This window comes from Heterodontus francisci, chromosome 43 (genome assembly GCF_036365525.1).
Source record: "Heterodontus francisci isolate sHetFra1 chromosome 43, sHetFra1.hap1, whole genome shotgun sequence".
Lineage (NCBI taxonomy): Eukaryota > Metazoa > Chordata > Chondrichthyes > Heterodontiformes > Heterodontidae > Heterodontus > Heterodontus francisci.
This window is the reverse complement of record NC_090413.1, coordinates 31,043,025-31,070,346: the sequence shown is the minus strand read 5'-3', so window position 1 is coordinate 31,070,346 and position 27,322 is coordinate 31,043,025. Positions and strand designations below refer to the sequence as shown.

The window sequence follows — 27,322 nt, the reverse complement described above, 5'->3', positions numbered from 1 at the left end:
TATCTAAAAAGCAAAGTTTAATCAATCACCAGCAGAGTGTGGGTTTAGGGCAAACATACCGACAGGTGAACACATTACACAGGCTAACCAACTGTTCTCACCCAACTCACACCATGAAAGGCAGCAGAAACCAAGAGTCTGTCTGCTGCCTCAGGGTCTCCAGGCTCAGTTTGTCATGGTCTCGATTATGAACATGGAAACAGGAGTGGGCCATTTAGCTCCTTGAGCTTATTCTGCCCTTCAATGAGATCCTGGCTGATCTGTGATTTAACTCCAGGTCAGAAGTTGTTCCACAATTGTTGAGGTATTAGACAGTTTGCTCTTCAGCTCATGCAGCAGGAAGATTACGATGAGTCTATATTCTCTGGAGTTTAGCAGAATTGGAGGTGATATCATTGAAACATATAAAAATTCTTATAGGGTTTTACAGGTAGATACTGAGAGGCTGTTTTCCCTGGCTGGAGTGTCTAGCACTAGGGGGCATAGTCTCAGGATAAGGAGTCAGCCAGTTTCTTAGAGAAGCACGTTCTGGAACCAACCAGAGAGCAGGTTATATTAGACTTGGTTTTATGTAGTGTGACCGGATTAATTCATGACCTCAGAGTAAAGGCACCTCTAGGTAGCAGCGACCACAATATGATTGAATTTTACTTCCAGTTTGAAAGAGAGAAGAGTGGGTCTAAGACTAGTATTTTAAGTTTAAATAAGGACAGCTATGTGGGCATGAAAGCTGAGCTAGCTGAAGTGAACTGGGTTACTAGGCTAGGAGATAGATCAATAGAGAAGCAGTGGCAGACATTACGGGGATATTTCAGAATACTCAGAATAAGTATATTCCTACTATAAAGAAACATTCTAAAGGGAGGACCCACCATCTGTGGCTAACTAAAGAAGTTAAGGAAAGCATCAAACTTAAGGAAAAAGCATATAAATGTGCAAAGATGAGTGGCAGGTCAGATGATTGGACAGAATATCAAGAACTGCAAAGAATGACCAAAAGGTTAATCAGGAGAAAGAAATTAGAGCATTGAGAGGAAGCGAGCTAGTAGTGTAAAAACGGAGTTAATAGTAGATAATAAGGAAATGGTGGATGAAATTAACAAATATTTTGCTTCTGTATTCATAGAGGATACAAACAAATTCCAGTAATAACTGAAAATCAGGAAGTGGAAGGAAGAGAGGAACATGTTAAAATTACAATCACCAGGGAAGCGGTACTGACCAAACTAATGAAGCTGTGATAAAAACAAGAAATGCTGGAACCACTCAGCAGGTCTGGCAGCATTTGTGGAAAGAGAAGCAGAGCTAACTTTTCGGGTCAGTGACCCTTCCGAAGAAGGGTCATAAGAATATGTTCGTATTTGGAGTGAACCGAGGAAAAACTTACAGGACAAAGCAGCCTGCTTGATCAGCACCCCATCCACCACCTTAAACATTCAGTCCCTCCACCACCGGCACTCAGTGGCAACAGTGTGTACCATCTACAAGATGCACTGCAGTAACCAACCAAGGCTCCTTCCACAGCACCTTCCAAACCAGTGACCTCTACCACCTAGAAGGACAAGGGCAACAGCTGCATGGGAACACCACCACCTGCAAGTTCCCATCCAAGCCACACACCATCCTGACTTGAAATATATCGCCATTACTTCACTGTCACTGGGTCAAAATCCTGAAACTCCTTCCTAACAGCACTGTGGGTGTACCTACACTACATGGACTGTAGCAGTTCAAGGAGGCAGCTCACCACCACCTTCTCAAGGGCAATTAGGGATGGCCAACAAATGCTGGCCTAGCCAGCGACACTTACGACCCATGAACCAATAAAAAAAATACTCAAAGGGTTGTGAATCTTCGGAATTCTCGAACCCAGAGGGTTGTAGATCATAGTTGATGAGTATATTCAAGGCAGAGATCAATAGATTTTTGGGGCACTAAGGGAATGAAGGGACAGGGTGGGAAAGTGGAGCTGAAATAGATCAGTTATGATCTTAATGAATGGCAGAGCAGGCTCGAGGGGCTATATGACATACTCCAACTCCTATTTCTAAGGTTGTTACGTCCAACTTTCCAAACTTACTTTGCGAATCCGATGAAGTCTTCGTGGTTTGTATTGATGTAGGATAGTTCGATGTCAATCAGTAAGAGGATCTAAGAGAGATCAGGTACAGATGAGGGTTGCTGCAAACAAGTCCTCAGGATAAGTACACACAACCAATCGAGGCCAATTAGTGACCAGCTCCCAATGGCAGTATATTAAATTGGTGCACGTTACTATTACAAGTGTTCACTGACCTGGTCCTTGGTCTTTCCCTCCCGGTCTCGGACATGAGTGGTTACGATTCTCTCGGTCTCCTCTCGCAACCTGGGAAAGGAGTTCAGCTGCAGGGAGAGGAAAGCAGACAGCACTGCAGTTTGCTGGGGTCTAACTCAAACTAACAGTCACAATCAGGTCAGTATAGTGAGGAGAAGGAACATGATCAGCTGGAGCGGATTGGGTTCACCAAGAAACACAGCAAGCTCATTTCCATCAGACATCACCAGATAACAGAAACCAGCAGGGTTGGGAGAAAGCTTTGATTAAATTTACACTAGTCACCGCATAAACTGATCTGGGTCATTTTAGAACATTTAAATGGAAGGATCTGGCGTGGGTGGCAGCCCATCTTTACTCAAAGCTTCATCACAACCAAACGAGTTAGCTGGACAGCAGCCAGACAAGACAGGTTGGTGCAGACAGATAAATGAGTGTTAAGGACAGCAAGTACAGACTGAGCAGGCACGTGGGATGGAGAATATCAAGTAAAAGGTCAGCAACAACCTTGGGAATACTGCCCCAATCTCAAACTACAGGAAAATGGAAAACCCTGGATCAGAAGAGATGCCAGCAGTAGATATAAAATAGACCAGACTGATCGGAGGTATACTGGCACCATAGAGAAGCAGCGAGTGCTCAGTCCAGTGAAGAGGATGCCATATATCGGGCTGGCCAACTGGAAAGCTCGGTGAAGGACACAAATCCAATGGTATTGACAGTGGGAAAGCCCACTCTCATTTAACCACAGACCTGAGAAAGGGAGACTGCCAAAAATAGTCAAAACATTTCCTGCTTTCCAGAGGGGAAGGAGCGCTCAGGGTCACAATCCTCTGAAAGGGACAGCAGTTGGGGTAGAATGTGAAAAGGCGGGACAATATAAAGTACTGACACTGGTTCAAACTATCAACTCAGAGGCTGCCCCATAGCACTCAATAAACTGCCAGAGTGCAGTACTAAATCCAAAGTTAACATTTGGGCAAATTCTGATGCCAACTAAAATGGGAAAATTTAAGAGTTTTAAAAATCTGGAACATTAAATTTCTATGGCTCAGATATTAAAGTATCTCACTTCCATCGGGGGCAAGTTATAGAACCACAGCCCTGTGTTGAGGCTGCATATCAGGGCCACAGAGAGCAGACTCGTGCCAAAGATCAGATACACACTAGCTGGCATTCCCCCAACACATCCCTACGACACACTAGCTGGCTTCCCCTCGCACATCCCCACTACATACAAGCTGGAGTCTCCCAACACATCCCTTGGGCACACGAGCTCGTATCCCCCTCCTTCTGTGCTACAATATGGTGCTGTTGATTCTCTGCTGCCTTTGGGAAATGTGAAGTCAGCTGCTCCAGTGTATCACTGCTAATGTCAGGGTTGCACAGACTCTGCAGATTGTGGGAGACATGGATTGCAAGCTAGTGAACAGGGTGCTCAGCTATGTTGCTCTATCTGCTCACTAGACTTGGGTAATTGTGGGGCCTCCTCACCTCCCTGGAGGTGATTGAACATTTATTGAGATTAGTGCCCGAGGGCAGCCTCACTTGAAACAGCTCAGTAATTTATAAAAAGAGTCCCACATAAATTTCAGCGGTATTGTTACCTTGTCGCTACACTTTCTGATGACAGTGGCCAGTTCGGAGACCACCATATCAATGCACTTCAGGCACGGCTCCTTCAACTTGTGCACCTGCTTTTTCACTATGGCTTCGAATGCCATGTCTGGGGTGAACAGCCCTGTCCTACATACAGCAAGCACAGCAGAGAGAACAGGGGCAGGGACAGGATCAGGGAAAATGTGGAAACAGAGACACCAAGAGAGAGCAAGCAAGGGAGACATAGAAGGGGAGAAAAAAAAAAACAAAAATAGACAGAGAATGCAAGAGAGTTAGCATGTCCAACATCAAGATCAGCAAACTGAACTTAAGACAGGTTGTGTCAGCGCTATGAGGTCTGTGAGGAAGAGTCACTGTCCAGGCTCCAGGGACAAGAAACAGTTCTGCATTTAAATGCTTAGATCTGCTCTCACAATTAACATTTCTTCAGTGGCTCGAGTGCACGACTGAAGGAAACAAACCAGCCACAAACCATGCCCCGAGGTGGAAAAGAGGGGGGAAATTGTAAAGAGGTATTGCCTTCAGCCCTGACTGTCTACGTAAAGAGGGGGCAGAACATGGTGCAACCTGCAATCCACCTGAATGCTTATATGGGGAGAACCATGGGGCATGCTGTAGCCTCGGCCAGCCCTCCCGCCATTGGCTGGGGCATGCTGTAGCCTCAGCCAGCCCTCCCGCCATTGGCTGGGGCATGCTGTAGCCTCAGCCAGCCCTCCCGCCATTGGCTGGGGCATGCTGTAGCCTCAGCCAGCCCTCCTGTTTGTGGTGACTGGTTCAAACACAGGACACGTTACAGATAGCAGAGTGTGTAACCTCCTACCAGCTCACAGCACTCACACAGGACCCAGCCTGCTCAGTTTGCTTACCCCTGCTCAGTAACACATGCACCATTACTTCTGACAAACAATTATACCTGCTTTGTGTTCCTTTAGCTTGGAGCTTCTTGTTTTTTTTTTGAGGAATAGGGAGAGTCGAGAGGGGAGAGTATTGGTTGGACAACTCCCTGAATTAACACCTGCTTGACCAAAGTGCCCAGACACTGATTCTGTAGGTAAACGGTCGAATTAACTGCTGGCTTTATTGTTCCTTCAGTGCAGGGACTGCCTGGACAATTATGACAGTCCAGTAACCTCCCGATGAACTACAGCATTCATTGACTGGACACCCCCACCAGCTGGAGCTTAACGACGAAAGACGAGCGCGGGAGACCCTTCATCCAGTCCGCAGGATGGGAGCAGAGGCAACAGGAGTGGGGCTACAGTGGAGAGTTCAGTAGCAGTGACAGTACCCTTCACTATCAGCACTGGCACAAACACTGGACTGAAATAATGAATACAGCCAGTTTGTAAAGTGACAAAAAATTTGGACCAACACAGGAAGAGAGAATTATTTAAATTCTGTTTGCTGGGATTGCACTGCTCATAACCAATGACAGCAGCTTGAGTAAATGTTGATACAGCAGTGTCTGTAACTAGTGACTTTAGTAACATTACACCAGATTTGCTTCACGTTGGATTGGCCTGATTGAAGGTCTCAGTCATTGACTATTAAGCTAAATAACTCCTGCTGTTAGCCAAGTCTGCACAGGCCTAGATATTCTTTGCATCAAAGGATTACGGGTAGGGGAAGGATCTATAATCTCCTCCAATCCCTTACACCCCCAAATACAAATCTTCCAATGTTTGTTAAATGAATTCATTCATCCCAACATAACTGCAACAGCTAAATCATTCCCCAGGTAGAACCACACTCCAACCTGTTAACAGGGCTACACCTACTCCAGAAGAGGCAGGATTCTGAGCACTCCACAGGGGCCGGACACTTATCCTGGGGCAGCTGAAGGAACACGCAGCAAGTCTAATGTACCACTGTGCAACAATTCAGATATCTACACCAGAGCTCAAACACTTGGGAGCGTCAGAGCTGTAAAACCATCAATTTACCAACCCAACACAAAAATACACAGCCCCCGTCGCCACTCAGGCTTTGCCTCTCGGACTGTGTTTCTACAGTAAAGCACACATTTAAACTGTTCTACATCTCCATGCACTTAAGAGGAGGAATGGAACACGAGTAAACCGATTAGGGCAGTGCCTGACCATCAGAATCCATTGCCCCAGTACGCTCATGCACCAGAGACTTGGGGGGGGGGGGGGCAGACGGAGGAGGAGGAGGAGAGGGGCAGACGGATGAGGAGGAGGAGAGGGGCAGACGGATGAGGAGGAGGAGAGGGGCAGACGGATGAGGAGGAGGAGAGGGGCAGACGGATGAGGAGGAGGAGAGGGGCAGACGGATGAGGAGGAGGAGAGGGGCAGACGGATGAGGAGGAGGAGAGGGGCAGACGGATGAGGAGGAGAGGTGGAGAGAGGCAGACACCCAGACAAGGAGGGGGGAAGAGAGAGAGACCCAGGCGAGGGAAAGAGTGGGAGTTGGGGGGGTGGAGAGAGAGACCAAGAAGTGGGAAGTGGTGAGGGACAAGGACTTGGAGTACATGAGAGGGGGAGTGATACACAGGAACAATATCCAATTAACAGGCTGGTCCCTCATCTCCCCCTCTCCACTCTTTACTAACACTGCTACACAGAAAGGAATCATTGACTCGCCGCTGACAGTGTCCTTTCCACTTGCACCTTCCAAACAAGTGCTCTGCAGACTGAGAGGGTGCCAGGACTGGTAGCTGAGGTTGTGGATTTATTGAGCCACACTGCATTCCTGGCCCCTTGTGTCCCGGTTGCTCCTCATGCACAGCAGACAGTTTAAATGTTAGATCATGCACACACAATTACACAGTATAAGCTGCTGGTATGAGGCAAGGCAAGCTAGCCTCCGAGGCAGGGATACCTTGAGTGTGCACTGTCTGACTGTGTTTACCAACTCCTGGATAACCATGTCCACACACTTCAAACACGGCGCTTTCAGCTTCACCACCTGCTTTTTCACTATTGCTTCAAATGCCAAGTCCGGGGTGAAGAGCCCCGTTCTACAGTCAGGGGAGGGAGAGATAAAAAGCAAAACAAAAAAAGGAAAATCAAGTCAACACAACATGAGGAAGAACACGAGACCGTGCTCAGAAAGCACAGGTTCTACAAACTATTTACTTGGACTCTGATTTGATGTCCCGAAGGCACTTGGATTTGCCGGGGTTTGGTTCAGAAGGTGGTGATCTTCAGGAGACTGCAGGACAGCAGGTTAGCACGGATCACCGGATAACAATCAGGAACAAAAACAGGGCTGATCTTCTCCCCTCCCAACCTCAACCATTAACTCATGCAGCAAAGTGATAAACTGGGATATTACTGGTTTTTTTAAGGCTCAGTAAGGCATTTATCCATCGAGTGTTGCCCAATTAAGATATTTAACTTAATCTAAGAAGCAATGTGAACAATGCAGGCACCCCTGAAATGATCACCAGACCGCAGGAACATCGCACACTGCCCAGCGAGTTCACACTGTCTGTCCCCCCACCTCCATTCCCCAGCGAGTTCACACTGTCTGTCCCCGACCTCCATTCCCCAGCGAGTTCACACTGTCTGTCCCCGACCTCCATTCCCCAGCGAGTTCACACTGTCCCCCCTCCATTCCCCAGCGAGTTCACACTGTTTGTCCGCCACCTCCATTCCCCAGCGAGTTCACACTGTCTGTCCCCCACCTCCATTCCCCAGCGAGTTCACACTGTCTGTCCCCCCACCTCCATTCCCCAGCGAGTTCACACTGTCTGTCCCCGACCTCCATTCCCCAGCGAGTTCACACTGTCTGTCCCCGACCTCCATTCCCCAGCGAGTTCACACTGTCCCCCCTCCATTCCCCAGCGAGTTCACACTGTTTGTCCGCCACCTCCATTCCCCAGCGAGTTCACACTGTCTGTCCCCCACCTCCATTCCCCAGCGAGTTCACACTGTCTGTCCCCCACCTCCATTCCCCAGCGAGTTCACACGGTCTGTCCCCCCACCTCCATTCCCCAGCGAGTTCACACTGTCCCCCACCTCCATTCCCCAGCGAGTTCACACTGTCTGTCCCCCACCTCCATTCCCCAGCTAGTTCACACTGTCTGTCCCCCACCTCCATTCCCCAGCGAGTTCACACTGTCTGTCCCCCCACCTCCATTCCCCAGCGAGTTCACACTGTCTGTCCCCCCACCTCCATTCCCCAGCGAGTTCATACTGTCTGTCCCCCCACCTCCATTCCCCAGCGAGTTCACAATGTCCCCCCTCCATTCCCCAGCGAGTTCACACTGTCCCCCCTCCATTCCCAGCGAGTTCACACTGTCTGTCCCACACCTCCACTCCCCAGCGAGTTCACACTGTCCCCCACCCCCTCCATACCCCGAGTTCACACTGTCACCCCCCCTCCATTCCGCAGCGAGTTCACACTGTACCCCCCCCTCCATTCCCCAGCGAGTTCACACTGTCCGCCACCCCCCTCCATTCCTCAGCGAGTTCACACTGTACCCCCCCCTCCATTCCCCAGCGAGTTCACTGTCCCCCCCCCCACTCCATCCCCGAGTTCACAGTCCCCCCCCTCCATTCCCCAGCGAGTTCACACTGTCCCCCCTCCATTCCCCAGTGAGTTCACTGTCTGTCCCCCACCTCCATTCCCCAGCGAGTTCACACTGTCCCCCACTCCTCCATTCCCCAGCGAGTTCACTGTCCCCCCCCCACTCCATCCCCGAGTTCACAGTCCCCCCCCCTCCATTCCCCAGCGAGTTCACACTGTCCCCCCTCCAATCCCCAGCGAGTTCACACTGTCTGTCCTGCACCTCCATTCCCCAGCGAGTTCACACTGTCTGTCACCCGCCTCCATTCCCCAGCGAGTTCACACTGTCTGTCCCCCACCTCCATTCCCCAGCGAGTTCACACTGTCTGTCCCCCACCTCCATTCCCCAGCGAGTTCACGCTGTCTGTCCCCCACCTCCATTCCCCAGCGAGTTCACGCTGTCTGTCCCCCACCTCCATTCCCCAGCGAGTTCACGCTGTCTGTCCCCCCACCTCCATTCCCCAGCGAGTTCACACTGTCTGTCCCCCACCCTCCATTCCCCAGCGAGTTCACACTGTCCCCCACCTCCATTCCCCAGCGAGTTCACACTGTCCCCCCTCCATTCCCCAGCGAGTTCACACTGTCTGTCCGCCACGTCCATTCCCCAGCGAGTTCACACTGTCCCCCCTCCATTCCCCAGCGAGTTCACACTGTCCCCCCTCCATTCCCCAGCGAGTTCACTGTCCCCCCTCCATTCCCCAGCGAGTTCACACTGTCCCCCCTCCATTCCCCAGCGAGTTCACACTGTCCCCCCTCCATTCCCCAGCGAGTTCACATTGTCACCCCCCCTCCATTCCTCAGCGAGTTCACACTGTACCCCCCCCTCCATTCCCCAGCGAGTTCACACTGTCCGCCACCCCCCTCCATTCCTCAGCGAGTTCACACTGTACCCCCCCCTCCATTCCCCAGCGAGTTCACTGTCCCCCCCCCACTCCATCCCCGAGTTCACAGTCCCCCCCCTCCAATCCCCAGCGAGTTAACACTGTCCCCCCTCCATTCCCCAGTGAGTTCACTGTCTGTCCCCCACCTCCATTCCCCAGCGAGTTCACACTGTCCCCCCTCCATTCCCAGCAAGTTCACACTGTCTGTCCCCCACCTCCATTCCCCAGCGAGTTCACACTGTCCCCCACTCCTCCATTCCCCAGCGAGTTCACACTGTCCCCCCTCCATTCCCCAGCGAGTTCACACTGTCCCCCCTCCATTCCCCAGCGAGTTCACACTGTCCCCCCACCCTCCAATCCCCAGCGAGTTCACACTGTCCCCCCACCCTCCAATCCCCAGCGAGTTCACACTGTCCCCCCACCCTCCAATCCCCAGCGAGTTCACACTGTCCCCCCTCCATTCCCAGCAAGTTCACACTGTCTGTCCCCCACCTCCATTCCCCAGCGAGTTCACACTGTCCCCCCTCCATTCCCCAGCGAGTTCACACTGTCCCCCCTCCATTCCCCAGCGAGTTCACACTGTCCCCCCTCCATTCCCCAGCGAGTTCACACTGTCCCCCCACCCTCCAATCCCCAGCGAGTTCACACTGTCCCCCCTCCATTCCCCAGCGAGTTCACACTGTCCCCCCTCCATTCCCCAGCGAGTTCACACTGTCCCCCCTCCATTCCCCAGCGAGTTCACACTGTCCCCCCCCGCCATTCCCCACCGAGTGCACACTGTCCCCCCCCCCATTCCCCACCGAGTGCACACTGTCCCCCCTCCATTCCCCAGCGAGTTCACACTGTCCCCCCCCGCCATTCCCCACCGAGTGCACACTGTCCCCCGCTCCATTCCCCAGCGAGTTCACACTGTCCGCCACCCCCCTCCATTCCTCAGCGAGTTCACACTGTCCCCCCCCCCATTCCCCAGCGAGTTCACACTGTCCCCCCTCCATTCCTCAGCGAGTTCACACTGTCCCCCCCCCCATTCCCCACCGAGTGCACACTGTCCCCCCCCCATTCCCCACCGAGTGCACACTGTCCCCCCCCCATTCCCCACCGAGTTCACACTGTCCCCCCCACCCACCATTTTCCAGCGAGTTCACACTTTCCACCCCCCCCCCTCCATTCCCCAGCGAGTTCACAATTTCCCCCCTCCATTCCCCAGCGAGTTCACAATTTCCCCCCCCCACCATTCCTCAGCGAGTTCACAATTTCCCCCCCACTCCATTCCCCAGCGAGTTCACACTGTCCCCCCCCCACTCCATTCCTCAGCGAGTTCACACTGTCCCCCCCTCCATTCCCCAGCGAGTTCACACTGTCCCCCCCTCCATTCCCCAGCGAGTTCACACTGTCCCCCCCCCCCCTCCATTCCCCAGCGAGTTCACACTGTCCCCCCCCCCCTCCATTCCCCAGCGAGTTCACACTGTCCCCCCCTCCATTCCCCAGCGAGTTCACACTGTCCCCCCCCCCCCTCCATTCCCCAGCGAGTTCACACTGTCCCCCCCTCCATTCCCCAGCGAGTTCACACTGTCCCCCCCCCCCTCCATTCCCCAGCGAGTTCACACTGTCCCCCCCCCACTCCATTCCTCAGCGAGTTCACACTGTCCCCCCCTCCATTCCCCAGCGAGTTCACACTCCCCGCCCCCCCCCACTCCATTCCCCAGCGAGTTCACACTCCCCGCCCCCCCCCACTCCATTCCCCACCGAGTTCACACTGTCCCCCCCCTCCATTCCCCACAGAGGTGACGCTGTCCCCCCCTCCATTCCCCCGAGTTCACACTGTCCCCCCCCCCCCCTCCATTCCCCAGCGAGTTCACACGGTGCCCCCTCCATTCCCCACCGAGTTCACACGGTGCCCCCTCCATTCCCCACCGAGTTCACACTGTCCACCCCCCCCCTCCATTCTCCAGCGAGTTCACACTGTCCCCCCCACCATTCCCCACCGAGTTCACACTGTCCACCCCCCCCCTCCATTCTCCAGCGAGTTCACACTGTCCACCCCCCCCCTCCATTCTCCAGCGAGTTCACACTGTCCCCCCCACTCCATTCCCCAGCGAGTTCACACTGTCCCCCCCACTCCATTCCCCAGCGAGTTCACACTGTCCCCCCCCACTCCATTCCCCAGCGAGTTCACACTGTCCCCCCCCACTCCATTCCCCAGCAAGTTCACGCTGTCCCCCACTCCATTCCCCAGCAAGTTCACGCTGTCCCCCCACCACTCCATTCCCCAGCAAGTTCACGCTGTCCCCCCACCACTCCATTCCCCAGCAAGTTCACGCTGTCCCCCCACCACTCCATTCCCCAGCAAGTTCACGCTGTCCCCCCCCACACTCCATTCCCCAGCAAGTTCACGCTGTCCCCCCCCCCCACTCCATTCCCCAGCAAGTTCACGCTGTCCCCCACTCCATTCCCCAGCAAGTTCACGCTGTCCCCCCCCACACTCCATTCCCCAGCAAGTTCACGCTGTCCCCCCCCCCCCACTCCATTCCCCAGCAAGTTCACGCTGTCCCCCACTCCATTCCCCAGCAAGTTCACGCTGTCCCCCACTCCATTCCCCAGCAAGTTCACGCTGTCCCCCACTCCATTCCCCAGCAAGTTCACGCTGTCCCCCCACCACTCCATTCCCCAGCAAGTTCACGCTGTCCCCCCACCACTCCATTCCCCAGCAAGTTCACGCTGTCCCCCCACCACTCCATTCCCCAGCAAGTTCACGCTGTCCCCCCACCACTCCATTCCCCAGCAAGTTCACGCTGTCCCCCCACCACTCCATTCCCCAGCAAGTTCACGCTGTCCCCCCACCACTCCATTCCCCAGCAAGTTCACGCTGTCCCCCCACCACTCCATTCCCCAGCAAGTTCACGCTGTCCCCCCACCACTCCATTCCCCAGCAAGTTCACGCTGTCCCCCCACCACTCCATTCCCCAGCAAGTTCACGCTGTCCCCCACTCCATTCCCCAGCAAGTTCACGCTGTCCCCCACTCCATTCCCCAGCAAGTTCACGCTGTCCCCCACTCCATTCCCCAGCAAGTTCACGCTGTCCCCCACTCCATTCCCCAGCAAGTTCACGCTGTCCCCCACTCCATTCCCCAGCAAGTTCACGCTGTCCCCCACTCCATTCCCCAGCAAGTTCACGCTGTCCCCCACTCCATTCCCCAGCAAGTTCACGCTGTCCCCCACTCCATTCCCCAGCAAGTTCACGCTGTCCCCCACTCCATTCCCCAGCAAGTTCACGCTGTCCCCCACTCCATTCCCCAGCAAGTTCACGCTGTCCCCCACTCCATTCCCCAGCAAGTTCACGCTGTCCCCCACTCCATTCCCCAGCAAGTTCACGCTGTCCCCCACTCCATTCCCCAGCAAGTTCACGCTGTCCCCCACTCCATTCCCCAGCAAGTTCACGCTGTCCCCCACTCCATTCCCCAGCAAGTTCACGCTGTCCCCCACTCCATTCCCCAGCAAGTTCACGCTGTCCCCCACTCCATTCCCCAGCAAGTTCACGCTGTCCCCCACTCCATTCCCCAGCAAGTTCACGCTGTCCCCCCCCACTCCATTCCCCAGCAAGTTCACGCTGTCCCCCACTCCATTCCCCAGCAAGTTCACGCTGTCCCCCACTCCATTCCCCAGCAAGTTCACGCTGTCCCCCACTCCATTCCCCAGCAAGTTCACGCTGTCCCCCACTCCATTCCCCAGCAAGTTCACGCTGTCCCCCACTCCATTCCCCAGCAAGTTCACGCTGTCCCCCACTCCATTCCCCAGCAAGTTCACGCTGTCCCCCCACCACTCCATTCCCCAGCAAGTTCACGCTGTCCCCCCACCACTCCATTCCCCAGCAAGTTCACGCTGTCCCCCCACCACTCCATTCCCCAGCAAGTTCACGCTGTCCCCCCACCACTCCATTCCCCAGCAAGTTCACGCTGTCCCCCACTCCATTCCCCAGCAAGTTCACGCTGTCCCCCACTCCATTCCCCAGCAAGTTCACGCTGTCCCCCACTCCATTCCCCAGCAAGTTCACGCTGTCCCCCCACCACTCCATTCCCCAGCAAGTTCACGCTGTCCCCCACTCCATTCCCCAGCAAGTTCACGCTGTCCCCCACTCCATTCCCCAGCAAGTTCACGCTGTCCCCCACTCCATTCCCCAGCAAGTTCACGCTGTCCCCCACTCCATTCCCCAGCAAGTTCACGCTGTCCCCCACTCCATTCCCCAGCAAGTTCACGCTGTCCCCCACTCCATTCCCCAGCAAGTTCACGCTGTCCCCCACTCCATTCCCCAGCAAGTTCACGCTGTCCCCCACTCCATTCCCCAGCAAGTTCACGCTGTCCCCCACTCCATTCCCCAGCAAGTTCACGCTGTCCCCCACTCCATTCCCCAGCAAGTTCACGCTGTCCCCCACTCCATTCCCCAGCAAGTTCACGCTGTCCCCCACTCCATTCCCCAGCAAGTTCACGCTGTCCCCCACTCCATTCCCCAGCAAGTTCACGCTGTCCCCCACTCCATTCCCCAGCAAGTTCACGCTGTCCCCCACTCCATTCCCCAGCAAGTTCACGCTGTCCCCCACTCCATTCCCCAGCAAGTTCACGCTGTCCCCCACTCCATTCCCCAGCAAGTTCACGCTGTCCCCCACTCCATTCCCCAGCAAGTTCACGCTGTCCCCCACTCCATTCCCCAGCAAGTTCACGCTGTCCCCCACTCCATTCCCCAGCAAGTTCACGCTGTCCCCCACTCCATTCCCCAGCAAGTTCACGCTGTCCCCCACTCCATTCCCCAGCAAGTTCACGCTGTCCCCCCACCACTCCATTCCCCAGCAAGTTCACGCTGTCCCCCCACCACTCCATTCCCCAGCAAGTTCACGCTGTCCCCCCACCACTCCATTCCCCAGCAAGTTCACGCTGTCCCCCACTCCATTCCCCAGCAAGTTCACGCTGTCCCCCACTCCATTCCCCAGCAAGTTCACGCTGTCCCCCACTCCATTCCCCAGCAAGTTCACGCTGTCCCCCACTCCATTCCCCAGCAAGTTCACGCTGTCCCCCACTCCATTCCCCAGCAAGTTCACGCTGTCCCCCACTCCATTCCCCAGCAAGTTCACGCTGTCCCCCACTCCATTCCCCAGCAAGTTCACGCTGTCCCCCACTCCATTCCCCAGCAAGTTCACGCTGTCCCCCACTCCATTCCCCAGCAAGTTCACGCTGTCCCCCACTCCATTCCCCAGCAAGTTCACGCTGTCCCCCACTCCATTCCCCAGCAAGTTCACGCTGTCCCCCACTCCATTCCCCAGCAAGTTCACGCTGTCCCCCACTCCATTCCCCAGCAAGTTCACGCTGTCCCCCACTCCATTCCCCAGCAAGTTCACGCTGTCCCCCACTCCATTCCCCAGCAAGTTTACGCTGTACCCCACTCCATTACCCAGCAAGTTCACGCTGTCCCCCCCCACTCCATTCCCCAGCAAGTTCACGCTGTCCCCCCCCACTCCATTCCCCAGCAAGTTCACGCTGTCCCCCCCCACTCCATTCCCCAGCAAGTTCACGCTGTCCCCCCCCACTCCATTCCCCAGCAAGTTCACGCTGTCCCCCCCCACTCCATTCCCCAGCAAGTTCACGCTGTCCCCCACTCCATTCCCCAGCAAGTTCACGCTGTCCCCCACTCCATTCCCCAGCAAGTTCACGCTGTCCCCCACTCCATTCCCCAGCAAGTTCACGCTGTCCCCCACTCCATTCCCCAGCAAGTTCACGCTGTCCCCCACTCCATTCCCCAGCAAGTTCACGCTGTCCCCCACTCCATTCCCCAGCAAGTTCACGCTGTCCCCCACTCCATTCCCCAGCAAGTTCACGCTGTACCCCACTCCATTACCCAGCAAGTTCACGCAGTCCCCCACTCCATTCCCCAGCAAGTTCACGCTGTCCCCCCCCACTCCATTCCCCAGCAAGTTCACGCTGTCCCCCCCCTCCCACTCCATTCCCCAGCAAGATCACACTGGTTGTCCCCAATGTAACATTTCAATGTCAGGATGATGTGTGGATTTCTTAACGTATCTGCCCCACACCCTGCTCCAGTCTCAATGGCAGCTGGAATTGCACCATGTGTCATCAAGCCTCTAATCAGACCAAGAATGAATGAAGCTAAACAAACAAACAAACCTCACACAGTGAAAATATACAAAGATATTAAGCAGGGCAGAGAGAGAAGGAACAACATCCACAGGTTATGTTCCCAAAACCCAACTGAAGGATCAGTAACTGCTAAGTTTAGAACATTTCCAACCCAGAATTATGCAGCTTACAAGAGGTGGTGTTTCCTTTGCCCTTACTGCATCCGGCACCTAAACAATGTTCCTGGAGAAATGCTCTACAAACACTTACTATGACCAAGGATTTGATCTAAAGGTTTTACATTTGAACTCTCCAGATAACGAACGTAACTCACTGCAAAAAGATCCTGAACAACTTCAAGCAACATATCCAGGGTATGTCTTACTCAAACAACACTATATTATACACCAATGGGTCAGCACCAATGTTCCCACCAAGCTGCTCAGGTGCATGGTCATGCAGGCCTTGCTCGGTGACAAATACCGTGCAAAAAGATTTAAAAAGCGATAGTGTACTGAAAAAAACAGGTCACACAAAAAAAATTTTTTTTAAAGGGAACATTGGTGAGGACATCACGTCACTCGCCATGCGATCAGTACAGTCCAGGACCCCGCAACATTCTGCACTAACTACGTTAATCTGGCAGTTCCAAGAGTCTCCTGATGTGAAGTGTCTATTCCTTCTACTTTCTGTCTCCTCTCCCCAAAGTGTGGGTTTTTATTCTGGCTGTACTCCTTCAGAAATCAGAGTTCACGTGGCCAACAACACTTGCCTGACACCATGGATATTTTTGATTGCGTAGCTGATCTCTCTTCTGAGCTCCTTCTCATCAAACTCCATCTGTATAGAAAACACAAATCACGGTTACAACATTGAGCAACTGTGATAGAGAAAAGGGATGGAGGGAGAATTTACAATCAGGCTGACATTGACAGAGGATGGTTAAGTAATCATTCGCCTCCCCCAGCACCGCCTCACCTTCACCAGCTCAAATGGGAATCGTTCATGAAAGATGCGGTTAATTCTTGCACCTCCAGACAGTTCCACCGTATCCACCTGGTCCCCTGAGCCTTCGATTCTCTTCTCAAAGTCCACCCCGAACTGCTGCACCATCCTGAGGGTGAGAGCACGAGCAGTGAAAGAGAGACTTGTGTTCCCACATATCCTGCCCTGTTTCAGGATACGTACAATCTCAATCACTTCCAAATGTAGTGATGTTATGTAGGCAAATATGGCTGCCATTTTCCACAGCATAATTCCACAAACACCAATAAGGTTGTGAAACTATTTTTGATGGTGGTAGTTAATGGACAAACATTGAGAAGGACATCCCTGCTCTTCTGCCAATAGTGCCATGGAATCTTCAATGTCTACCGGAACAGTCCTTCATCAAACTTGTTACCCAAAAAGGACAGCATCTTAATCCAACAATGCAGCTGTTAGTCTGATTATTTTGGAGTTGGACTTAAACCAACAACCTTCTGATTCAGAGGCGAGTGTTACCACTGAACTGACACAATGAAACATAGAAACTTAGAAAGATTTACAGCACAGGAGGCCATTCAGCCCATCGTGTCCATGCCACAAGTGTTAAAAAGCTTGCAAACCTTCCACTAGTGATGTTTAGAGGTGGCCGGGTGCAGCAACACACGCTCAGAAACAGTGAGAACGTTTTATAAACTTTGAAGTGCTGCCCTAGATTTACATAAGGAAACAGAATGTGCTGCTGAGGCAAGAACAACAATCAGTGATAGAAGCACAGCAACCAAATTCACCAAGTGATCCGCAACATGTGTTGGCCAGCAGGGCGGTGAGCAGGAATCAGCAGCTGTGTGACAACACTCAAGCACCAAACTGAATCGTGACTATCTCTCACATTTCCAGACTGCTGACTGCATCCATTTCCCAAAAGGGTCAATACATCAGCAATGGCGGGAGGGTGAGGGGAAACACGGGGCACAGGTGACAGGGAAACCGTGCAGTGGCCAACTACCCTTTGACGCAAAACTCCGCACCCTCCACCCCGACCGTGCTGCTCCACTTACTGGAGGAGTGCCTTGGTTTTCCTGGTGGGATCATCCGGCCGGAAGTTTTTATATTCCTCGACCTCCTTCTCCAGGGACAACATCTGGCTTTGCAACTTGTTCCTCAATGCAGGCAAGGTTTCACGGATGTGGTTTGTCAGTTGCTGGGTTACAAATAAAAATGAAGTGAAAAAAATCGAGCAGCAAATTGCAGCAGCAGCAAAAACTGGGACACAAATGGCAATACCACACCCACATTGTCACCTGCACCTTTTTACGATGTGCCCACCAACACTGCCCATAAGCGACACAATGAATATCTCCCCCTTCTGCTAAACCTGATAATTTTCCGCTTGCGATTGTAACCTCCTGCTGCATGACATTAATGTCGCTTCACAATGTGCCAATGCTATTCAACTTAGTGAGGCTTCCTTCCCACAGGTGTGACCAATCATAGACCCACCAGTTTCAGAACACAGACTCAGGGAGTTTAAGTTTAAGAGCAGCTTTGTCCATCAGCCATTCGCCATCAGTATGAGATCATTAAGGTTTAATTCTGGAGTAGAGGGACAACTAAATAGACACAGAGATCCCAGTATAATATCAGCACGATTGAGTGAGTGAAGTAGACAGAAACGGAAGCCAGGGTCCCAGCACCTGACCACTATCCAATAACTCTAGTAAGACATTGTTGGTGTGAGGGTCAGGCTCAGCAGAAATACCCACACTCAAAGCCCACTGTCACTCAATGCATGGGCTCACAATGCAAGACTGGGCCTTTGGGCGAGGCACTGACTGTGGAACTTTAACCCAGCACATCCAGCCAGTGCCTTCAAGGGAAAAGGGGAGAACATTTTCAAAAACTCAGGTGCTCATGTGTCAATCAACAGGGCGGCACAGTGGCGCAGTGGTTAGCACTGCAGCCTCACAGCTCCAGCAACCCGGGTTCAATTCTGGGTACTGCCGATGTGGAGTTTGCAAGTTCTCCCTGTGTCTGCGAGGGTTTTCGCCGGGTGCTCCGGTTTCCTCCCACAGCCAAAGACTTGCAGGTTGATAGGTAAATTGGCCATTGTAAATTGCCCCTAATGTAGGTAAGTGGTAGGGGAATATAGGGACAGGTGGGGATGTGGTAGGAACATGGGATTAGTGTAGGATTAGTATAAATGGGGGTTGATGGTCGGCACAGACCCGGTGGGCCGAAGGGGCCTGTTTCAGTGCTGTATCTCGAAATAAAAATAAATAGAAATAAATATGAGCACAATTAGCAAATCCCTTCCTCCCAAACACGAGCACAAGTGCTGGGAAACATGCAGCCCTGTCCAGCCCCTCACCTGATTCAGCATCTTCTGCAAGTGTGGGGTCCCCATGCGATCAGCCATGTGCCGGTACGAAGGGTGAGACAGGAAAAACTTCCTCTCAGCCGCCAGGGCTGCACGGATATCCTTCTTACCATCAATATCTTTCTGACTTCTGTTCACCACACCAATGTAACCTGCAAAGGATGGGACATGAGGGTTACAGCCTACTTACAGGTGCAGGTGAAGCGGTTGCCATTTTACTTAAAACCTCTTGTTTTTTGTGAATTTTGTGCTCATTAAATGCAGGTTATTGGTGCTGGGGATTGAAACACTTCCCATTTCAGGCAGCCACTGCCCTAAACACTCCCAGGGCTGGTACAGTATGAGTTATATACAGAGTCTACACTGTCCTAAACACTCCCAGGGCTCGGTCAGCACAGGTTATACAGAGTCTACACTGTCCTAAACACTCTCAGGGCTGGTACAGTATGAATTATATACAGAGTCTACACTGTCCTAAACACTCCCAGGGCTGGTACAGTATGAGTTATATACAGAGTCTACACTGTCCTAAACACACTCAGGGCTGGTACAGTATGGGTTATATACAGAGTCTACACTGTCCTAAACACTCCCAGGGCTGGTACAGTATGAATTATATAGAGTCTACACTGTCCTAAACACTCCCAGGGCTGGTCCAGTATGAGTTATATACAGGGTCTACACTGTCCTAAACACTCCCATGGCTCGGTCAGCACAGGTTATATCGAGTATACACTGTCCTAAACACTCTCAGGGCTGGTACAGTATGAGTTATATACAGAGTCTACACTGTCCTAAACACACTCAGGGCTGGTACAGTATGAATTATATATAGAGTCTACACTGTCCTGAACACTCTCAGGGCTGGTACAGTATGAATTATATACAGAGTCTACACTGTCCTAAACACTCCCAGGGCTGGTACAGTATGAATTATATACAGAGTCTACACTGTCCTAAACACTCCCAGGGCTGGTACAGTATGAATTATATACAGAGTCTACACTGTCCTCAACACTCCCAGGGCTGGTACAGTATGAATTATATATAGAGTCTACACTGTCCTCAACACTCCCAGGGCTGGTACAGTATGAATTATATACAGAGTCTACACTGTCCTAAACACGCTCAGGGCTGGTACAGTATGAGTTATATACAGAGTCTACACTGTTCTAAACACTCCCAGGGCTGGTCCAGTATGAGTTATATACAGAGTCTACACTGTCCTAAACACTCCCAGGGCTCGGTCAGCACAGGTTATATCGAGTATACACTGTCCTAAACACTCTCAGGGCTGGTACAGTATGAATTATATACAGAGTCTACACTGTCCTGAACAGTCCCAGGGCTGGTACAGTATGAATTATATACAGAGTCTACACTGTCCTAAACACTCAGGGCTGGTACAGTATGAATTATATACAGAGTCTACACTGTCCTCAACACTCCCAGGGCTGGTACAGTATGAATTATATACAGAGTCTACACTGTCCTAAACACACTCAGGGCTGGTACAGTATGGGTTAGTGGTAATGTCACTGGACTAGTAATCCAGAGGCCCAGGCTAAAGTCCTGCAGAGACAGGATGAAGTCTCACAACAGCAGCTGGTGGAATTTAAATTCAATTAATTAGTAAAAAAAATCTGGAATTAAAGCTAGTCTCAGTTCTGGTGCCATGAGACTACTGATTGACACAAAAACCCATCTGCTTTTCTAATGTCCTTTCGGGAAGGAAATCTGCCGTCCTTACCCTGTCTGGCCTACATGTGACTCCAGACGCTCAGCAATGTGGTTGACTCTTAACTGCCCTTTGAAAGGCCCTAGCAAACCACTCAGTTCAAGGACAATTAGGGATGGGCACCAAATGCTGGCCTTGCCAGCAACGCCCACATCCCATGAAAGAATTTTAAAAATATATTATCTGGATATAGGGGGACATTTAGGGACACCCAAAATGTCAATGTCTTACAAATCTAATTGTTTTTTTGAATAAGTCACCAAGATGGTCAATGAAGGAAGCCCGACTAAGACTTCCAAAAAGCTTTGGACAAGGTACCACACAAGAGACTTCTCTGCAAGAATACAGTCTTCAGTATTAGTGGTAATATATTGAGCTGGATTGGGAACTGGCTGGTAGGATGAAGTCAATGTTGGAGCCGTTGCTGTTACTATTTTTATTAATGGCGTAGGTTTAGGGGGCACAATCTGCAAACTTGCAGATGGGACTAAGATCTGTGGCAGTAGATGATGCTCAACTACTTCAAGTGGATTTTAATGTGTTAGAAAATTGAACTCATAACTGGCAGATGTTTAATATGGGTAAGTGCAGCGTAATGCATGTGGACAGAGCGAATGCTCAACTTCATACACTCTTCAGGATAAACATTAAAGGTGCAAACAGGAAGATCTAGTTACTCTAGTGCATACTGCTGTAGAGTATCATGAGCAATAGCTCGAGCAATAAGGGTGTTGGGCTGCATTTATTGAACAATTGATAAGGCGGGGCAGACTATCTTGTCCTTGTACAAGACCTTGGTCAGGCTTCAGTTGGAATATTGTGTCCAGTTTTGTCTCCTCACATGGCAGGTGATAATGAGGTTTGGAAAGGGTTTATTTGATAGCCATTAGACTAATTTCCCAAAAGATTATCTTAATTATCAAGATAGGCTAAAAGAGTTTGAATTCTACATTTTAGAGAAGCACAGACTTAGGGGTGATCTGATGTAGATTTCGAAGTTCATGGGAATAGATTGAGATCTATCTGAAGGTTTGTTTCAGTTAAATAGGTTAGGGAGGACAGGAGACTAAATTTTAAGTTGTATAAGATGATGCGAAATAGGAGTAGGCCATTCGGCCCCTCCAGTCTAAAGGCCTGCTCGGATCTGCAAATGAAACCCGACCCAAGCCCGACAGAAGCACATCAGACCCGAGTCCTTTCATTTTTCCCCGCGCCCGATCCGACCACCGGAATATAATCAACTTTATTGAAGAGGTGTGCTCTACCTTGGATGGAATTGCTCACTGCAGACTAGTGCGGAGTGTTTCCCACCTTGACATCCTGGCTGTCACTGTGTCCGATCCAGCCAGACCCAACACCAAATGCCGGACCCGGAAGTGACCTGACCCCGACACATGTCGTCGGGTCCGGGTCAGATCGCCATGCTCTACTCCAGTCTGCTCTGCCATTCAATAAGATCATGGCTGATCTGATTGCAGCCTTATCTCCACATTCCTGCCTGACTCCCCATAACCCTTGACTCCCATATCTGTCTAACTCAGCTTTGAATATACTCAATGAACACCCTGGAGGTGGTTCTTTTTCCAGAGAATAGTAAATCTCTAGAACAGGCTGCCTTGTGCAGTGAAGGTCAATTTGCTGAATTCGATCAAGCAAGAGCAGGATTAGTTTCCGGGGCAGACATCACCTCTTACAAAGGTAGGTACAGCTGAGATTTCAAAGCCAGAGTGATCTCCAAGACCAATTTCAATCCAACAGATGGGTGAGAGAAATTTCCCAGATATTTTCACCCCAAATTGGCCTTGGTTTATATCTGGTTCTCCCAGGAGATCACATGGTTTGGGTGGGGCAGTGAACGCGTAGATTGCAATACACAAGGTATCAATTGTGTGGGTCAGGCTGGATGGACAGGGTCTTTACATGCCCGCCATTGTTCATCTGTTGGGAAGTGTCAGGCACATTGAGGATATCGAGGCACTGCAGAAGGTGCAAAAAATTTACGAGCACTGAGAGATTATAGTTATCAGGAAAGATTGAAAAGGCTGGCAATTTTTTTTTACAAAAAAGACTGAGGGGTGACCTGATAGAAGTCAGTTATACAGCACAGAAACAGGCCCTTCAGCCCATCGTGTTCATGCCCGCCAAAAACCACCTATCTTCTAATCCCATTTTACAGCACTTGGCCCGTAGCCTTGAATGCTATGGCGTTTCAAGTGCTCATCTAAATACTTCTTTAATGTTGTGAGGGTTCCTGCCTCTACCATCCCTTCAGGCAGTGTGTTCCAGATTCCAACCCACCTTCTGGGTGCAAAAGTTTTTCCTCAAATCCCCTCTAAACCTCCTGCCCCTGGTCTTAAATCTATGCCACCTGGTTATTGACACCTCCGTTAAGGCAAAAAGTTTCTTCCTATCTACCCTATCTATGCCCCTCAAAATTTACTACATCTCAATCAGGTCCCCCCCGCCTCAGCCTTCTCTGCTCTCAGGAAAACAACCCTAGCCTTTTCAGTCTCTCTTCATAGCTGAAATGCTCCAGTCCAGGCAGCATCCTGGTGAATCTCCTCTGCACCCTCTCCAGTGAAATTGCATCCTTCCTATAGTGTGGTGACCAGAACTGTACACAGTCCTCCAGCTGTGGCCTAACTAGCGTTTTATACATCTCCATCATAACCTCCCTGCTTTTATATTCTATGCCTCGGCTAATAAAGGCAAGTATCCCATATGCCTTCCTAACCACCTTATCTACCTGTGCTGCAGCCTTCAGTGATCTATGGACAAGTACAGCAAGGTCCCTCTGACCTAAAGGCCTCTCAGGTCGGGGAAAAAGAACCCGACCCGAACGAACCACAGCTGACCCGAATCCAACCAGAGTCCCTCCAATTTTGCCCCGCCCCCGACCACCCCTTTACTTACTTTCCGACTCGGAACCTCCAGGAAGCTGCAGCGTGTGCATGATGATGTCATAGAGACGTCACTCGCTCACTTTGCAGACTCAGTTTCCCTACTTGACGTCCCAGACTCCCACCTCAGGGAAGTTTTTAAAATTTTAATACTTACCAGCAGAGCACTTACCGTGTGTGTTTGGCCCAACCCGGACCGACCCGAAGTTGGGTCCCATCGGGTTCGGGTCAGGTAGCAGGCCTTTATTTTGACCCTCTGTACTTCCTAGGGTTCTACCATCCATTGTATATTCCCTTGCCTTGTTAGTCCTTCCAAAATGCATCACCTCACACTTCTCAGGATTAAATTCCATTTGCCACTGCTCCACCCATTTTACCAGCCCATCTATATTGTCCTGTAATCTAAGGCTTTGCTCCTCACTATTTACAACACCACCAATTTTCGTGTCATCTGCCAACTTACTGATCATACCTCCCATATTCACATCTAAATCATTAATGTAACTACGAACAGCAAGGGTCCCAGCACCGATCCCTGTGGTACACCACTGGTCACAGGCTTCCAATCACAAAAACAACCCTCGACGATCACCCTCTGCCTCCTGCCACTAAGACAATTTTGAATCCAATTTGCCAAATTGCCCTGGAACCCATGGGCTCTTACCTTCTTAACCAATCTCCCATGCAGGACCTTATCAAAAGCCTCACTGAAGCCCATGTAGACTACATCAACTGCTTTACCCTCATTTACACATCTTGACCAACAAGTCCAGGGAACCCTCAAAAAATTCAATCAAGTTTGTTGGACATAATCTCCCCCTTGACAAAGCCAGGCTGACTATCCTTGATTAATCCCTGCCTCTCCAAATGGAGATTAATCCTGTCCCTCAGAATTTTTCCAATAGTTTCCCAACCACTGATGTTGGACTCACTGGTCTGTAATTACCTAATCTATCCCTGCTACCCTTCTTGAATAATGGTACCACATTCGCTGTCCTCCAATCCTCTGGCACCTCTCCTGTGGCCAGAGACGATTTGAAAATTTGTGTCAGAGCCCCTGCTATCTACTCCCTTGCCTCACATTACAGCCTGGGATACATCGCATCGAGGTCTGGGGATTTTACACTTTTAAGCCCACTAAAACCGCTAATACCTCCTCCCTTTCAATGCTCATTTGTTCAAATATATCACAATCTCCCTCCCTGATCGCTACACCTCTACATCGTCCTTCTCCATAATGAACACAGATGAAAAGTAATCATTTAAAACCTCACTTACGTCCTTTGGCTTCACACACAGATTGCCACTTTGGTCCCTAATGAGCCTTACTCTTTTCCTGGTTATCTTCTTGCCCTTAATATACTTTGAAAATGCCTTGGGATTTTCCTTTATCTTGCCTGCCAGTGTTTTTCATGCGCCCCCTCTTCGCTCCCGGAATTACTTTTTAAGTACCCCCCTGCACTTTCTATACTCTAGGGCCTGCGCGGTTTTCAGCCACCTGAATCTGCCATAAGCCTCCTTTTTTTCCCTTATCCACTCCTCCATATCCCTTAACATCCAGGGTTCCCTGGACTTGTTGGTCCCACCCTTCATCTTTACGGGAACATGTTGGTCCTGAACTCTCACTATTTCCTTTTAGAATGACTCCCACTGGTCTTTAAGATTATGAAGAGGTTCGATAGGATAGGTGTAGAGATGATGTTTCCACTGTGGCCAAGGCCAGAATCGGGGCCATAAATAGAAGACAGTCACAAATAAATCCAAAAAGGAATGCAAAAGAAGCTTCTTAAACAAGAGAATGGTAGGAATGTGAAATTCATTATCACACAAAGTTGCAGAGCTGTTTCTTTTATTCATTTCATGGGATGTGGGCTCTGCTGGCTAGGCCAGGCCAGCATTTGTTGCCCATCCTTAATTGCCTTTGAGAAGGTGGCCAAGTGGCCTCTTTCTGTGCCATAAACTTTATATGATTCTAAGGTGGTGGTGAGCTGCCTTCTTAAACCTCTGCAGTCCATCTGGTGCAGGTACACCCAATGTGCTGTTAGGGAGGAGTGCCAGGATTCCGACCCAGCATCAGTGAGGGGACAGCAATATATTTCCAAGTCACGATGGTGTGTGACTTGGAGGGGAACTTGCAGGTGGTGGTGTTCCCATGCATCTGCTGCCCTCATCCTTCTATGTGGAAGGGATCGCGGGTTTGGGAAGTGCTGTCGAAGGAGCCTTGGCGAGTTGCTGCAGTGCATCTTGTAGATGGACACACTGCTGTCACTGTGCGTCGGTGGTGGAGGAAGTGAATATTTGTGGATGGGGTGCCAATCAAGTGGGCTGCTTTGTCCTGGATGGTGTTGAGCTTCCTGAGTGTTGTTGGAGCTACGCTAATCCAGGCAAGTGGAGAGTATTCCATCACACTCCTGACTTGTGCCTTGTAGACAGTAGACAGGCTTTGGGGAGTCTGGTGAGTTACTCGCCACAGGACTCCTAGCCTTTGACCTGCTCTTGTAGCCACAGGCTGGTCCAGTTCAGTTTCTGGTCAATTATAACCCCGAGGATGTTGATAGTGGGGATTCAGCGATGTTAAAGCCATTGAATGTCATGGGGAGATGGTCAGATTCTCTCTTGTTGGAGATGGACATTGCCTGACACTTGTGTTGTGCGATACAGATGCATAAGGGGAAGGACATGAGGGACAAAGGAATCGAAGGTATGCTGATGAAGCGAAAATAAAAGGTGGGAGGAGGTTTGTGTAGAGCATAAACACCAGCATTGACCAACTGGGCTGAATGGCCTGTGCTGAACTTACCCCTGCGAAGAGGCAGGAGCCGGTTTTCCAGTATATCCCGGGCATCGGTCCCTTCATCCATCAGATCCAGCTTCGTGATCACACCAATGACCCTCAAACCTGTGCAGAGAGGACAACCCAACTTATAATTATTTCACACCTTTAACATAAGTAAACTTCCCAAAGTACTTCACAGGAGCATTGTAAAACAAAATATGACACCGAGCCACGTAAGATGATATTAGGTGAGATGACCAAAAGCTTGGTCAAAGAGGTAGGTTTTAAGCAGTCTTAAAAGAGGAAAGCGATGTAGAAAGACAGAGGTGTCGGGAAGCAATTCCAGAGCTTAGGGCCAAGGCAGCTGAAGGTGCAGCCACCAATGGTGGAGTGATTAAAATCAGGGATGCACAAGAGGCCAGAATTAGAGGGGAGAAGATATCTTGGAGCATTGTGGGGCTGGAGGAGATTATAGAGATAGGGAGGGACAAGGCCATGGAGAGATTTGAAAACAAGGATGAGAATTTTAAAATCAAGACATTGCTTAACCAGGAGCCAATGTCGATCAACGAGCACAGGGGTGATAGGTGAACAGGACTTGATGCAAGTTACGATACGAGTAGAATGTGGGAGACCAGCCAGGACTGTGTTGGAATAATCAAACCAAAAGGTAATGAAGGCAATGTGGAAATAGACAGTCTTTGTGACTGCACGGATGAGGTTGGGAGCTCATCTTGGGGTCAAATGTGACACGGAGGTTGCAAACAAGCTTGCTTAATCTCAGACTGTTGCAGGGAGAAGCATGGAGCCAGCAGCTAGGGAACGGAGTTTGGAGTGGGAATCGAAAGCAATGGCTTCAGTCTTGCCAATATTTAACTGAAGAAAATTTCTGCTCATTCAGTATTGAATGTCAGAAAAGCAGTACAATAATTTAGCAACAGTGAAGGAGCAGAGAGAGGTGGTGATGAGGTCAAGCTCAGTGTTGTCAGCATACATGTGAAAACTAACACTGTGCTTTTGGATGATATCACCGAGGAGCAGCATGTAGATGAGAAATAGGAGGGAGCCAAGGG

The 27,322-nt window shown here is 50.9% G+C and overlaps 1 protein-coding gene across 9 annotated transcripts in view; it reads right to left on the bottom strand.

Annotated features, from left to right (window-relative positions):
* The window catches only part of dnm2a (dynamin 2a), a 75,045-nt gene that overhangs the window by 35,363 nt on the left and 12,360 nt on the right, over positions 1 to 27,322 (bottom strand). For 5 of the 9 annotated variants that reach the window (XM_068021374.1, XM_068021367.1, XM_068021369.1 and 2 more), the window contains exons 5-12: positions 26,274 to 26,372; positions 18,827 to 18,987; positions 17,517 to 17,659; positions 16,450 to 16,585; positions 16,244 to 16,311; positions 3,922 to 4,060; positions 2,296 to 2,382; positions 2,081 to 2,151 (exon numbers count right to left, since the gene is read on the bottom strand). In XM_068021374.1, coding sequence (XP_067877475.1) covers positions 2,081 to 2,151; positions 2,296 to 2,382; positions 3,922 to 4,060; positions 16,244 to 16,311; positions 16,450 to 16,585; positions 17,517 to 17,659; positions 18,827 to 18,987; positions 26,274 to 26,372 — 904 coding nt within the window. Of the gene's footprint in view, positions 1 to 2,080; positions 2,152 to 2,295; positions 2,383 to 3,921; positions 4,061 to 6,775; positions 6,915 to 16,243; positions 16,312 to 16,449; positions 16,586 to 17,516; positions 17,660 to 18,826; positions 18,988 to 26,273; positions 26,373 to 27,322 lie in introns of all 9 variants that reach the window. The other 4 variants (XM_068021375.1, XM_068021368.1, XM_068021370.1 and 1 more) reach the window with 1 other exon arrangement.